At 46.3% G+C, this 14,365-nt stretch overlaps 1 protein-coding gene across 3 annotated transcripts in view; it reads right to left on the reverse strand.

Annotated features, from left to right (window-relative positions):
- The window catches only part of LOC139257940 (beta-galactosidase-like), a 75,970-nt gene that overhangs the window by 52,465 nt on the left and 9,140 nt on the right, over positions 1-14,365 (reverse strand). For 2 of the 3 annotated variants that reach the window (XM_070874682.1, XM_070874683.1), the window contains exon 6: positions 1,866-2,046. The exons of the other annotated variant lie outside the window; for it this stretch is intronic. In XM_070874682.1, coding sequence (XP_070730783.1) covers positions 1,866-2,046 — 181 coding nt within the window. The remainder of the gene's footprint in view (positions 1-1,865; positions 2,047-14,365) is intronic. 3 annotated transcript variants of the gene reach the window in all.

The following is a 14,365-nucleotide window of genomic DNA, read 5'->3' on the forward strand; positions in this document are numbered from 1 at the left end:
TTCTGGTACACCATTTCCAAGTACCCCTTCTTCCATTCAAGCAACACCCATTTCCTCTACCTTTGTTTTCTGTCCATCAGCCAACTTTGTATCACGCTGCTATATTTCCTCATATACCATACTGTTGAATTTTTCTACCAAGCCTCAAGACACCTTATAAAACGTATCTACACTACTTCTATTACATTCCCTTCATTAATTGGTCACTTCTTCAAAAACTCGGATTATACTGTAAATAATATTTACTACATAATATAAATTAACCGCAAAATCCTTCCTAGAACAAAGAGGTTAAAAACAAATCCCAATATAAGAACATATGAATATAAGACTTAGGAGCAGGAGTAGGCCTTTTGGCCCCTAGAGCCTGATCCACCATTCAGTAAGATCATGGCTGATTTTCGACCTCAACTCCACCTTCCTGCACTATCCCCATATCCCTTTATCCCCTTAATATTCAAAAATCTATCAATCTCTGTCTTGATTATACTCAACGACTGAGCATCCACAGCCCTCTGGGGTACAGAATTCCAAAGATTCACCACCCTCTGAGTGAAGAAATTTCTCCTCATCTCAGTCCTAAATGGTCGACTCCTTATTCTGAGACTGTGACCCCTGAATTTAGACTTCCAGCCAGAGGAAACATCCTCCCTGCATCGACCCTGTAAGAATGTTGCATGTTTCAATTAGATCACCTCTCATTCTTCTAAACTCTAGAGAATATAGGCCTAGTCGACTCAATCTCTGCTCATGGGACAATCCCCCCCCATCCCAGGAGTCAGTCTGGTGATCCTTTGTTGCATTCCCTCTATGGCACATATATCCTTCCTTAGGTAAGGAGACCAAAACTGTTCACAATACTCCAGGTGCAGTGCAGTCTCACCAGGGCCCTATATAATTGCAGTAAGACGTCTTTACTCTTGTACTCAAATCCTCTTGTAATAAAGGCCAATATACCATTTGCTTTCTTAATTGCTTACTGTATCTGCATGTTACACAAAGTATGATCCTGATCTCCCTGCAGCGCACCCTGCCCATTCTCAATCCAACAGTTCTATCCTTGGCCCGTCACACTACTCCAACCAAGTTCAACCCAAACCTCGGACATGTGCTGCTTCTTCCTCTTGGGCACCCTCCAGCCCACTGGTCTGAACAATGACTCCAACTTCAGATCTTGGTTACCTTCCCGATTTTCCTGTTGCATTCTTCCATTCATAGCGCAGTTCGGAGCAGTTTAATGCACTCGTTGTCTTGCCAATGCATTTGCGCATGCCCGACTAAGATGGTTTTGGTGTGCCAGATTCCATCACCTACCTCCTGCATTTTAAAGTCTATTGAGCCCAATAGCTGCCTCTTTTTGAAAGTAGATAGCATGGTCACTACCTGTTCGTCTTCCTTTCCCTCTATTTTGATAAGTTTTGTATATTAAAAAAACCCAGCTTTTTACACTAGTTTCCACTCCATCAGAAGGTATTGCTTTTGGTATGTGACCCTTTACCAAAATAAGGCAGTGGAATTCAATCAGCATGGGACAAAAAAGAGAAGGACAGTATCTTTTTAAAACATTTATGGGGTGTACAAGAAATAATTTAAAATAAAGTAAAATTAAACCTAAAATAATGAGAGAGAGAGAGCGAGGGCGAGCGAAAAATGGGGAACCAGAAGACAGGTACAGCAAAAATAGCGATTATAATATTTTTTACTTGTGCAGACTTAAATATTACAGTAACAAAGTCATTCTTGGCATTGAACAGCATTACTGAAGCAGCAGCAGGGTTTGTTTTCGTGATGAGAGATGTAAATGGAAACATTTCCCTAGCCTGAATAGTTGAAGGGTTTCAGTTCTTTCAAAAGTTTCAACGTACCTGAACCGAAATCCACTGTAGCATACAGCCCTTGCAGAGCACCGCACTTGAGGTACCCTTTCCCTGCTCCATCCGTTGTGAACAGAACAACCTCATCGCCCAGGTGGTACCGAAAGAGCTTCAGTAGATGCCGTAGGTAGTTGTAGTCACAGGCAAAGTAACTACCATATTCGTTCTCCACCTAAAACACCACAACAATTCTGACCCGCTTGCCAATTTTAGTTACATTAAAAACCACCATCCTATTGCACAAATACTGCTGATAGCTATTTGCTGTTTAAAAAACAAACAAAAAAATGCCATTTACTAGCATTAAGTCGATTAATTAGTTGCAAGCCATTTAACTCACAATATCATCATCATCATCACAGGCGGTCCCTCGAAGCGAGGATGACTTGCTTCCATGCTAAAAAGGGATGAGTTCACAGATGTTTCAATGAAGGACCTAATATTCCAGGTCCCGAACTACATAGCACAGATGACCAAAAACTTGGTCAAAGAGGTTTTAAGGAGCGTCTTGAAGAAGGAGAGAGAGGTAGAGAGGTAGCAAGGTTCACTCGGGGAGTTCCAGAGCTTGGGGCCTAGGCTACAGAAGGTACGGCCACCAATGGTTGAGCGATTATAATCATGGATGCTCAAGCGGGCAGAATTAGAGGTGAAACAAAGTAAAAAAATGGTTTGTGCTGCTTTATTGAGCTACACTATACACTCAAGTAAAATGCATTAGCTCACTGCATTTACTTATCTACATAATTAAACTTGTGTCTACCGCAAGCTCATATCATGACAGCTGAAAGCGAGGTCCCACAAGCGTCATATCTCAGGTCATCACACGAAAGTGTCACAAACGTGGAGGGGTTAAAAATCAGGGCTGCTCAAAAGATACACTCAAGTTTCATGCTGCTTGGCTCAAATAAGTATGAAACAAAAAAGGTCGAAATGAACGAATAATTTTCCAATGAGCAGGCACCATCCAATCAAATGACTCCGTTTTTTAAAACCCAGGCAATCAGCAACTAGAGCTCAGATAGTTTCTGTATACGGCTCGACTCCAAGGGACTGCCTAAGACGACTGCTCTAGGTGGTCTTTTTTCTTCTTTACTCAGGCAAGTATATGCAGGTAGAAATAACACAAAGCATAACATGTACGAAATGTAATACAACTTTGAAAAACAAACCACTGACATTGTCGATAAAATTGCTTGTGTAATGTTAGAAACTGCGTCTTGGTGTTGGACATTTCCACAAACTGTGGACAAACACAATATGCCGCATCGGAGTTGCATTTTTCTTCCGACGCTTGTCCGAGGCAGACAAAAAGCAGGAAACTATAGACCAGTTAGCCTATCATCTGTGGTTGGGAAAATGTTGGAGTCCATTATTAAAGAAGCAGTAGCAGGACATTTGGATAAGCAAAATTCGGTCAGGCAGAGTCAGCATGGATTTATGAAGGGGAAATCATGTTTGACAAATTTGCTGGAGTTCTTTGAGGATATAACAAATAGGGTGGATAAAGGAGAACCAGTGGATGTGGTGTATTTGGACTTCCAGAGGGCATTTGACAAGGTTACTGCACAAGATAAAGGTTCACGGGGTTGGGGGTAATAGAAACATAGAAAATGGATGCAGGAGAAGGCCATTCGGCCCTTCGAGCCTGCACCACCATTCAATATGATCATGGCTGATCACTCACCTCAGTACCCCTTTCCTGCTTTCTCTCCATATCACTTGATCACTTTAGCCGTAAGGATGGGCGTGGCTTTGGGAGCAGACAACACGTTCAAGGACTTTGGAGAGGAAAGGGACATTGGAAATTGGGCAAGGACAGAGGGTTCAAGGTTTTTTTTGAGGAGGTGGGGGTAATGATGGCAGATTTACAAGGGAGGACAGTACGTGAACATGGGAGTCGGGAAAATAAGTTGTATAGTCAGTAATTAACTGGGAATAAGGTCAGGAGAGCAGGAGATGAGTTTCATGGACAAGAAAGGGCACGAGGGAGATAAGAGAGATGCTGGAGAAAGGTGTGTGTTCAGGGCTAGAGCAGGGAAACCTTCAGGGAAGTTTGGTGGGCAAGAGGAAATGGATAGAAGCGTCAGAAGCAGCTGAACGGATGGTTTTAATTTTAGGGACGATGTCCATGAGCTCCTCACACTTTTGGTTGGAAGTGAGGGCAGAAGAGAAGGGTTTAAAGATATGGTTTGCACTGGAGAAAAGAAGGCAGAGATTATCTTTACATTTCAGGATCATTCTGGATTAATGAGCAGCTTTGGCAGAGGAGAGCAAGGCCCAATAGTGCCAGCATTTCTGCCGATGGATGGCTAAACCAGCTGTGCACCAGATACGTTTACATTTGTGCCTCTTAGCCGTACCAGGGGCAACGGCCAAGGTGGGAGAGAGTAAGGGATTTACTGGGAAAAAATGTATCAAAGCTGCTGGTGAGGGAGTGGTTGAGCAGATAAGACAGTTGCAGAAGTATTGTGGCGAATGGAAGACCAAAGGCTAGTCAGTTTGGAGATTGAAAGTGTAGTTATAAATGATCAGTGGTGGAAGTAGAAGGAAGTGAGGTTGGAAGGAGGATGTTAGTGGAGAGATTCAAGGAAATGAGCAGAGATGGCCTTGACTGTGATTGAGACAATGGGAGTAGAGAGACCACGTGAAATGGCAAGGTCAAGGGGCTGGCTGTGAATATAGAAATGAAAGTTTATACAGGAGGGCTGTGAACTCAGAGGAGAGAGGGCAAGGTGAGTGGAGATGGTGATTGGAATAGTTGTTCTCGTGCACCTCAGACATTGGTATATCCTTCAGAACAGAAGTCTGGAATCATAGAATCATGGAAACATAGAAAATAGGTGCAGGAGTAGGCCATTCAGCCCTTCGAGCCTGCACCACCATTCAATAAGATCATGGCTGATCATTCACCTCAGTACCCCTTTCCTGCTTTCTCTCCATACGCCTTGATCCCTTTAGCCGTAAGGGCCATATCTAACTCCCTCTTGATTATATCCAATGAACTGGCATCAACGATTCCCTGCGGTAGGGAATTCCTGAGGTTAACAACTCTCTGAGTGAAGAAGTTTCTCCTCATCTCAGTCCTAAATGGCCTACCCCTTATCCTAAGACTGTGTCCCTGGTTATGGACTTCCCCAACATCGGGAACATTCTTCCCGCATCTAACCTGTCCCGACCCGTCAGAATCTTATACATTTCTATGAGATCCCCTCTCATCCTTCTAAACTCCAGTGTATAAAGGCCCAGTTAATCCAGTCTCTCCTCATATGTCAGTCCAGCCATCCCTGGAATCAGTCTGGTGAACCTTCGCTGCACTCCCTCAATAGCAAGAACATCCTTCCTCAGATTAGGAGACCAAAACTGAACACAATATTCCAGGTGAGGCCTCACCCATGCCCTGTACAACTGCAGTAAGACCTCCCTGCTCCTACACTCAAAACCCCTAGCTGTGAAGGCCAACATGCCATTTGCCTTCTTCACCGTCTGCTATACCTGCATGCCAACTTTCAATGACTGATGAACCATGACACCCAGGTCTCGTTGCACCTCCCCTTTTCCTAATCTGCCACCATTCAGATAATATTCTACCTTCGTGTTTTTGCACCCAAAGTGGATAACCTCACATGTATCCACATTATACTGCATCTGCCATGCATTTGCCCACTCACCTAACCTGTCCAAATCACCCTGCAGCCTCTTAGCATCCTCCTCACAGCTCACACCGCCACCCAGTTTAGTGTCATCTGCAAATTTGGAGATATTACACTCAATTCCTGCATCCAAATCATTAATGTATATTGTGATATATTAGCATGGACAGAGGATTGGCTAACAGAAAACAGAGTGTCGGAATAAATGGTTCATTCTCTGGTTAGCAACCAGTGGGGTGCCGCAGGGATCAGTGCTGGGACCCCAACTACTTACAATCTATATTAACGACTTGAAAGAAGGGACTGAGTGTAACGTAGCCAAGTTTGCTGACGATACAAAGATGGAAGGAAAAGCAATGTGTGAGGAGGACACAAAAAATCTGCAAAAGGACATAGACAGGCTAAGTGAGTGGCCAAAAATTTGGCAGATGGAATATAATGTTGGAAAGTGTGAAGTCATGCACTTTGGCAGAAAAAAAAATCAAAGAACAAGTTATTACTTAAATGGAGAAAGATTGTAAAGTGCTGCAGTACAGTGGGACCTGGGGGTACTTGTGCATGAAACACAAAAGGATAGTATGCAGGTACAACAAGTGATCAGGAAGGCCAATGGTATCTTGGCCTTTATTGCAAAGGTGATGGAGTATAAAAGCAGGGAAGTCTTGCTACAGCTATACAGGGTATTGGTGAGGCTACACCTGGAATACTGCGTGCAGTTTTGGTTTCCAAAGTTACGAAAGGATATACTTGCTTTGGAGGCAGTTCAGAGAAGGTTCACTAGGTTGATTCTGGGGATGAGGGGTTTGACTTATGAGGAAAGGTTGAGTAGATTGGGACTCTATTCATTGGAATTCAGAAGAATGAGAGGTGATCTTATCGAAACGTGTAAGATTATGAGGGGGCTTGACAGGGTGGATGCAGAGAGGATGTTTCCACTGTTAGGGGAGATTAGAACTAGAGGGCATGATCTTAGAATAAGAGGCCACCCAGTTAAAACAGAGATGAGGAGGAATTTCTTCTGAGGGTTGTAAATCTGTGGAATTTGCTGCCTCAGAGCCGTGGAAGCTGGGACACTGAATAAATTTAGGGCAGAAATAGGGGTTATGGGGAGTGGGCAGGGAAGTGGAGCTCAGTCCATGATCAGATCAGCCATGATCTTATTGAATGGTGGTGCAGGATGGCCTACTCCTGTTCTTACGTTCTTAAACAACAATATTCAGCCTGTGCCATAGGATAACCAAACACCACATTTCCAAACAACGGCCGGGGGTGGAAGGGGGGGGGGAAATAGAGCAAAGAAAAATCACGGAGAATGGTATCACCTTTCAGCTGTCTTTTTTTTTAAATAGATCAAGCCATTAAATAAAAACTCTTCAGTTAAGGGGCTGTATGGTAGGAGTACTTGTGTTGCTGAGGGAACTAGTGTTTGCATCTGGACCACACTGGGATGTTTATGGGTCATGTTGATACTGAGGTAATCAGCCAGGCCCAGACAACGGCAAATATTATTTCAGGTGCTGGTTACTTTGCGACTCAACAGTGAGGAAGTCCCTGATGGAGTGTTACACCAATGGTAAACTTCAGTGGGAATTATTGGGGGGGGGGGGGGGATCAAAATTATTTTTCAAATAACTGAGAATTGGAAGTTAAGTTTGGGGAGGGAAGAAGGAAATCCAAAAATAAATAAATGCAAATACTAGAAAGAAAGACTTGGATTTAAATAGTGCCTTTCACAGCCACCAGACGTCTCAAAACGCTTTAAAGCCAATGAAGTACTTTTGGAGTGTAGTCACTGTTGTAATATAGGAAATGCAGGAGCTAATTTGCACACAAGCTCCCACAAACAGCAATGTGATAATGACCAGATAATCTGTTTTTGTTATGTTTATTGAGGGATAAATATTGGCCAGGACACCAGGGATCACTCCCCTGCTCTTCTTCAAAATAGTACCATGTGATCTTTTACGTCCACCTGAGAGGGCAGACGAGGTCTCGGTTTAACACCTCATCCGAAAGATGGTACCTCCGACAATACAGCACTCCCTCAGCACTGCACTGGAGTGTCAGCCTAGATTTTTGTGCTCAAGTCTCTTGAGCTTGAACCCACAACCTTCTGACTCACAGACAAGAGAGTGCTACCCACTGAGTCACGGCTGATGCTACTACAAATCCACTGGAAATACAGCAAGGATAAGTTATGTAAATAACTGGGAAAGGGGTTTGGGGAAGACAAAGTATTGTGTTACTTATGAGACTGCACACAGGGAGGTTAAAGTAACAGTGACCTCAGTCTTTATTAAGACACTCCAGAGTGAGGAACAGGCCTTCGGGGCCGGCTTATACACAGTGCTCCCAAGAGATGCTGGGATCCCTTGGAACTTCAGGGGATGCACTCCCTGGTGGCGGAACATGGGAGTGCATGCTTTACAGATACACAACACAAAGATCTTGATTTTTCTTGAATGAAAACAGAAATATCTGGAAATACAAGCAGGGCCATCAGTATCAGAAAAACGAAAAGGTTGATGTGATGAATGGTCTAGATCCAACACAACAGGAAACAGGAAGATGAGCAAGCTCCCAAGTAGACTGAACAGAACAAAGGGGGAATGGGGATTGAGAACAGGTTGGTGTCTATGAGGGTTCAGTAGACCAGGGGTGCTTGCGCTCTCCCCTTTAAGTGGCACCCCAAGAGCGAATTAGAGGTGATCGCATTGAAACATACAAGATTCTGAGGGGGATTGACAGGTTAGATGCTGAGAGGTTGTTTCCCCTGGGCTGGAGTGTCTAGAACTAGGTGGCACAGTCTCAGGATAAGGGGTCGGCCATTTAAGGCTGAGACGAGGAGGAATTTCTTCACTCACAGGGTTGTGAATCTTAGGAATTCTCTGCTGCAGAGGGCTGTGGATGCTGAGTCTGAGTTCATTCAAGGCTGAGATAGATAGATATTTCGACTTTCGGGGAAATCGAGGGATATGGAGATCAGGCAGGAAAATGTCGATGACCAGCCAGGATCTTATTGAATGGCAGAGCAGGCTCGAGGGGCTGTGCTCCTCTTGCTTATGTTCTTATCACCGAGTCTACGGATGCTGAACTGTACAAAAAGATTAGGGAGGGATATTTTGAGACTGAATACAATTGTTTTAGGTGATTTTAGTCTACTGGGAGAGGCACAGTGGGAGCAGGAACAAGAGATTTACTTCCTGGACACTGTCATTGACCCAGATGGTTAAGGAGCAGAAGGGGATAGATAGGGCAATGGGAGGGGCGTGCTACTGTCTCCCGGCAGTTTGGAGAGGTGCCCTGGGCTGCCTCACAACCGGCGATGACGTCATTGTTATGCGCTGCAACCCCTCATTGGCCCACAGTGACCCCTTGTTGCCCCGCGAGGCTGGCGTGATTGGATGTCAACGCCAACTTCACGGGTCGTGAAGCTGGCCGACATGCGCACTCGGGGCAGTACTTAAAGGGGAGGGCGTGGGGCCACCATCTTTTCTGGATTGGCAACTCTCAAGTCAGCTAGAGGATGGCGGCCCGAGCGTGGTCCAAGCCGCCATCGTGCAGCCCGGCACTCCATTTTGGGTGACGGGCTACAGACCCGGTCCCACGCTGCCCTGGTGGCCATCAGAGGCCTTGCAGAGTGCGCAGAGGCCCTCCCCTTTAAGTGAAGGGGAGGGGCGTTGAAGCGTGTCAGCGCCATGCGGAGCATTCGCGTAGCGCTTCCCTCAACGCCCCAGTAGCGCCCCTAAAGGAAGTTGGGTGCGCGAGATTGCACTGCACTTCCTGTGAGGGGTGGTAAGCTCAATTCAGTGGCCGGGGTGGGACACTTGCACCAGGCACAGCAAGTCCCGGCCCCAGCTGGTTACCCCAATCAGGGCACAGAGCAATTTCGCTCCCTTTGAAGTGTAGTCACTGTTGTTTTAGAGGCAAACAGAGCAGCTAATTTGCAAACAGAACTGCTCCACAAACATCCATGAGACAACCAACCAGTTTTTCTGGTTGTCATGTATGTACATGCTGTTTGTAGCCACCAGATGGTGTCATTGTTGGAGGCCACTGAGCAGCACGCACATGGTGCTGCTCTGGTATAAAAGGCCAGACATTTTGAGAGTCAGGCACTTTGGGCCGTAATAAAGCAGAGCCAAGGGTGTACCTTGTTTAGTTAAACAGTACTCAGTTTGTACCTTTATTACATACATAACACTGGTATTTTATTTTTAAAGTGCTGTTGGCTGAAGGATAAATTATGTCCAGGATACTTGGAGAGCTTCCCTGTTCTTTGTTGAAGCGTGGCATGCAACCTCGTTTACGAACAGACGGTTTATCATCTGAAACTTGGCACGTCCAACAATGCAGCACTCTCTCCTAAGTGCACTGAAGTGTCAGCCTAGATTACATATTCAAGAGTGGGGCTTGGCAGGAATAAAGATCAGTGGTTTGAAGAGAGGTCGAGGCCAGAGCACTGAAGAAACAGCTGAATGCTGTAATGGGAAGGTAGTGTTGATATTTTGAGATCCAATTGACCCACAAGCCTTCTTTAACCAAAACTCTCATGTGAACTCAGGAGAATTTACAGGAACAAGTAAAGATTTTTTGCACCATCAGGAGCATAAACAAAAATTGAGGACTGCCAAAATGGTAAATTGCACCGGATTAGGTCAAATGTACCAATCAGCAAGTAACAGATCGGGACTGAAAAATACCAATCACTAAGTTTAAAAATCTACATTAACACAAGAACATAAGAATTACGAGCAGGAGTAGGCCGTACGGCCCCTCGAGCCTGCTTTGCCATTCAATGAGATCATGGCTGATCTTCGACCTCAACTCCACTTTCCCACCCAATCCCCAATACCAAAAATCTATCTATCTCAGCCTACATTACAACAGTGATTGCACTCTAAAAACACTTCATTGACTGTAAAGCGCTTTGAGATGTCCAGTGGTTGTGAAAGGCACTATTTAAATGCAAGTCTTTCTTGCTTGAATATACTCAACGATTCAGCATCCACAGCCCTTTGGGGTAACGAATTCCAAAGATTCACAATCCGGAGTGAAAAAAATTCCTCGTCATCTCTGTCTTAAATGACCAACTTGAGACTAAGCCCCTGAGTTCTAGACTCTCCAGCCAGGGGAAACAACTTCTCAGCACCTATCTGTCAAACCCCCTCAGAATCTTGGGCCCAAGTTTCCACATGATTTGCGCCTGATTTTTAGGAGCAACTGGTGGAGAACGGACTATCTTAGAAATCGCAATTCTCCACATTTTTTTTTCTGCAGTTCTAGGCAGGTAGAACAGTTCCACTTTGGAACAGAATTTTTTCTTCAAAAGGGGGCGTGTCCGGCCACTGACGCCTGATTTGAAAGTTTCCACAGTGAAAACGTACTCCAAACTAAAGTAGAATGGAGCAAGTGAAGATTTTTGTAGAACTGAAAAAACCTGTTCTACACATTAAAAAATCAGGCGCAGGTTACAAATTAGGCGTCCAGAACGAGGTGGGGGGGGAGGGGGGGGAAGGGAAGTCATTAAATTCTATAATAAATCCTTATTTATACTTATACAAATAAATCCAATCTGAATAAACATTTATAAGCAAAGAAAAGATTAAATAAACCATCATCCTACCTGTGTGAAAGTGCTTCAGGCAGGGAGAATTCTGCAGCCGTTCGTGCCGCTGAGCGGGAGGGGGGGGGAGAAAGCCTTTCGTGCCGTTGAGCGGGAGGGGGGGGGGGGGGGGAGGAGGAGAAAGCGGTTTGTTGCCTCGGAGGGGAAGGAGACAGCGGCTTGTTGCCGTGGAGGGGAGGGGAGGGAGGGGAAGGAGACAGCAGCTTGTTGCCGTGGAGGGAGGGGAAGGAGACAGCGGCTTGTTGCCGTGGAGGGAGGGGAAGGAGACAGCTGCTTGTTGCCGTGGAGAGAGGGGAGGGAGGGGAAGGAGACAGCGGCTTGTTGCCGTGGAGGAAGGGGAAGGAGACAGCGGCTTGTTGCCATGGAGGGAGGGGAGGGAGGGGAAGGAGACAGCGGCTTGTTGCCGTGGAGGGAGGGGAGGGAGGGGAAGGAGACAGCGGCTTGTTGCCGCACAGGGGAGGGGAAGGAGAGAGCTGTTTGTTGCCGTGGAGGGGAGGGAGGGGAAGGAGACAGTGAGAAGGGTAGCCTCAGTGCTGATGGCAATGTGATTTTATTAAAAAATGTTCAAAAATTAAACAGCTACAAAGAACTACAAAAATGGCCGAGTGCCAATGTTTTTTCACACTGAGCATGCGTGAACGCTCCAACGCGCACGCGCAGCGTTGCCGGCAGGAAAAAAACTAATTTAAATAGTACCCGCCCCCTCCCACTTACAAAATCGGCGCGAGTGTAGGCTCCGCCCCCCTGGGCGCCGCGCCAAACAGACAAGGAGCTGCAGAACGCTCCAGAATCGCGAGTTTTTTTTCTGGCGCCGTTTTAGGCGTGAAAAACGGGCGCCCAGCTCGGAGGGGCGCCCGTTTTTTATCCTGTGGAAACTTGGGCCCCTTATGTTTCAATGAGATCACCCGACTAATCCTGCTTGTTTCGCGTTTTAAAATGGTGCTCTTTTCACTGGCTGGTGCTATGCTTAAATTTGATCGCCAAGACTCCTGGATTCATCTGCCACCAGAACTGCTCTGCAAGAGTCAGTTGCTGTGACTCTGCTTTGCTAGTGGTTTCAAATTTGAGGAACCTATTCTAGCCTACAATGTCCATCTCCCAGCTGCTGCTGAAACGTACCAAGCTTCAATACTGCACATCAGTGCATTGCTGGCTGCTTAGCTGTAGCCTGCTTATTCCTTTCCTGTCACCCAGTCTGGTCACATTTTATTTCCCCTCCTCTTGCATCCTTCGACCCCCCCCTCCTCACCGCCCCCCCCCACCCAATCACTACTCCTCTGCCTTCCTACTCTCCTGTTGCCATTTCAGGCTCGCATCCTCCCTGGATAAGCCCACAGCTACTGTGTGTCTATCTGCCATTCTCCGAATGGTCCATCAACAACTTTTATTTATATAGCACCTTTTATAAGACAAAACAAATAAATTTGACACCCAAGCCACACAAGAAGAAATTATGGCAACTGACCAAAAAGTTTGGTCAAAGAAGTAGGTTTTAAGGAACGTCTCAAAGGAGGAACGAGAAGTAGAGAGGCGGAGAGGTTTAGAGAGGGAGCTTAGGGCCCAGGCAGCTGAAGGCAATGCCATCGATGGTTGACCAGGTATAATCAGCAATGCTCAAGAGGGCAGAATTTGAGGAGCGCAGACATCTCGTGGGGTTGTGAGACTGAAAGAGACTACTGCCTCATCATGAGCAACAATTCTATTTCCTTTTGCCGACCTTCCCACACAGCGCTCTCACTGGGGCTGCTCTCGCCAACCTTCTTCCCATCCCACCACTGCATCCTTGGACTCTGCTGGCAGATAATAATCACCACACCTCTCCACATTTCCTTCCAGGATGTCTGTTCATTCGCAAACATAGCCCTTGCTATCCACGACCTTATTGCTCACAATTGGAGCAACATCTCGGCTTTGAGGGAAATATGGGCTCGCGGGTAGTGACACCTTACGCCTTGCTGAAGCCTCCCCATCGGTCTATAATTTCTACTACCTGCACCACCCAAGCTGCCACAGTTGTGGTGTGGCCCTCATCAAATCACACCTCTTCCACTACTCCGCTGGTACATTCTCCTTTGAGCACCTCATCTAGTTCCACTCCTCTCGCCTCTCCATTAAAATCTTCATTCCCTACCGCCCCTTCTATCAAATGTTTCTCACCAAGACAGCCTTCCCCCTTTAGATGCAACACCTGCCCTTTTACCTCCTCCCTTCCCACTGTCCAGGGCCCCAAATACTCCTTCCAGGTGAAACAGCAATTTACTTGTACTTCTTGCAATTTAGTATAGTGTATTCGCTGCTCACGACGTGGTCTCCTCGACATTGGGGAGACCAAACGCAGATTGGGTGACCGCTTTGCGGGACACCTTCGTTCAGTCCGTAAGCATGACCCCGAACCTCCGGCCACCTGTCCTTTTAATTCCCCACTGCACCACCAATCTCCGTCCTTGGCCTCCTGCACTGTTCCAACTAAGCTCAACGAAGCTTGAGGAACAGCACTTTACAGCCTTCTAGACTCAACATCGAGTTCAACAGTTTCAGATCAGAACCGTTGCAACTATTTTTCCACAGGGCAGCTGCCATTCCCATTTACACCTCTTCTAGACTCATCTTTTTGTTTCTTCACTTGTCCCTTTGTCATCTCCTTTTGCCTTGCACCATCATCCCTTTTGTCATTCAGTCTCTCCAGCCCATCACAGATCTTCCCTTTTGTTCTTTCCCCCCTCCCCCCCTCCCCCCCTCCCCCCTCTTTCTCTGCTTCTGTACTTGCTTAAAACCTGGTACATCTCTAACTTTTTCCACTTCTAGCAAAAGGTCATCGACCTGAAACGTTACCTCTGTTTCTCGCTCCACAGATGCTGCCTGACCTGCAGAGTATTTCTAGCATTTTCGGTTCTTACTTCCTCGGCCTCTGCACTAAAGGACTCCTCATTCTTGGTGATTTAACTCTCCACTTGAACTCACTTCGCCTCCCAAATCCGTGTCCATCTTTCTCACAAAGTCTCAATGTTTGAGTCTCTCCAGTCAGATTTCTGCCTTGCCACAGCACTGAAATGGCCCTCACCAATGTCACAAATGACATCCTTGGTGACTGTGACGAGGGTGCACCATCTCTCCTCATCCTCTCTGTAGCCTTTGACATGTTCAACTACAGCAGCCTTGTTCAACGCCTCTTGTCCATTGTCCAGCTCAATGAGAGTGCCTTCGTGAGGTTCCAC

The sequence above is a fragment of the Pristiophorus japonicus genome, unplaced genomic scaffold, assembly GCF_044704955.1.
Source record: "Pristiophorus japonicus isolate sPriJap1 unplaced genomic scaffold, sPriJap1.hap1 HAP1_SCAFFOLD_937, whole genome shotgun sequence".
Taxonomy (NCBI): Eukaryota; Metazoa; Chordata; class Chondrichthyes; family Pristiophoridae; genus Pristiophorus; species Pristiophorus japonicus.